Source organism: Puccinia triticina, chromosome 12A (genome assembly GCF_026914185.1).
Source record: "Puccinia triticina chromosome 12A, complete sequence".
Taxonomy (NCBI): domain Eukaryota; kingdom Fungi; phylum Basidiomycota; class Pucciniomycetes; order Pucciniales; family Pucciniaceae; genus Puccinia; species Puccinia triticina.
In genome coordinates this window covers 1,351,359-1,352,455 of record NC_070569.1, presented here as the reverse complement: position 1 = coordinate 1,352,455, position 1,097 = coordinate 1,351,359, and the positions used below count along the sequence as shown (strand labels likewise).

Here is a 1,097-nt window from a genome sequence, read left to right as displayed (position 1 = left end):
GAGTCAGGCATGAACTTGTCCTACAGAGCTTGAAATGAAAACTTACGACTAAGAAAGAGTTCCAAACATCTTCTAAGGCTGTGACCATGCATTCAGCCTTGTTCCAACCAAAACCTCTTGCTCCTTTGCAAGCCAAAAAAGCATCCCAGATCTTCTTGAAGGTCAGGTTGAACTTAGACTTAACCTTCCCAATGGTGAATTCAACACCTGGGAACTCTTTTTCCAGCTCAATTGCGACAGATTGATGTACCTCGGGTTTGAATCCAGCTTTGCCTTGCTTGCCCGATTCAACCGCTTTCACATACATCTCAAGTGTGCTGCATTCCATACTGGCCGTCCAGATGAGATTCTTGGTCTTTTCTTTTTCAGGGCTGTCCTCAATTTGGGTCTGGTTGTTTTGAGATTGAGATTTGGTACCAGTGGCTTGACTAGATTGCTGAGTCTGAGTTGATGGAGTAGCCGGAGTAGCCGAAGATGCTTGAGAATTCTTCTCTTTGCATCCAGGGTTGCATGAAGCTTGGGAGGCTTGGCCTGATAAGTTGGTTGAGAAGATTGTGGTCGGGCCATTTGATTTTTGTGATGGTAGACGCTGAGCGGCAACCAGGTTGATATGTGGGACTTGTGGGTTGATATGTTGGACTTGTGGACGCGACATTGTGAGGCAATATATCACCGCTTATCACCCAGAAATAGAGGTCGGGACCTCTATTTTTGAAATGGTGGGGGTGATGAATTTTGTGTGATGCGGAGTAATGTAATTTAGTATATTGCTGGCTGCCCCAAACATCAAATAAGGAGGTGTTATACCCAGTTCAACCCCGGTTATAAATTGCGCGATTTATGACTGAATTTGGGGCGTCCAAACGGGGCCTAAAAGATTGTGAAATATTATGGTTCAATCCATAATAATTGTACATTCACACAGTGGGCAATTGGTTGTTGCATGCAGTCCGCAGCGACACCCAAGCCAAAAGGACCCCCTTTACTCGGGTGTTGCTGCGGGCTGCGTGCAAAAACCAATTGCCTGCTGAAGGAAAGCATTTTTTATTATTGAAACTAGAACCAGGACTAAAGCAAGACAAGGTTAGATTAACAAT

General features: G+C 44.8%; 1 protein-coding gene across 1 annotated transcript; it reads right to left on the bottom strand.

Moving 5' to 3' along the window:
* Positions 1 to 428: 428 nt before the first annotated feature.
* PtA15_12A141 (uncharacterized protein) lies at positions 429 to 655 on the bottom strand (the record flags this gene model as incomplete). The annotated part of the gene is made up of 2 exons (XM_053161721.1): positions 429 to 589; positions 649 to 655. 2 exons carry the CDS (start codon positions 653 to 655, stop codon positions 429 to 431), a joined length of 168 nt encoding a protein of 55 aa, XP_053025710.1.
* Positions 656 to 1,097: the final 442 nt, after the last annotated feature.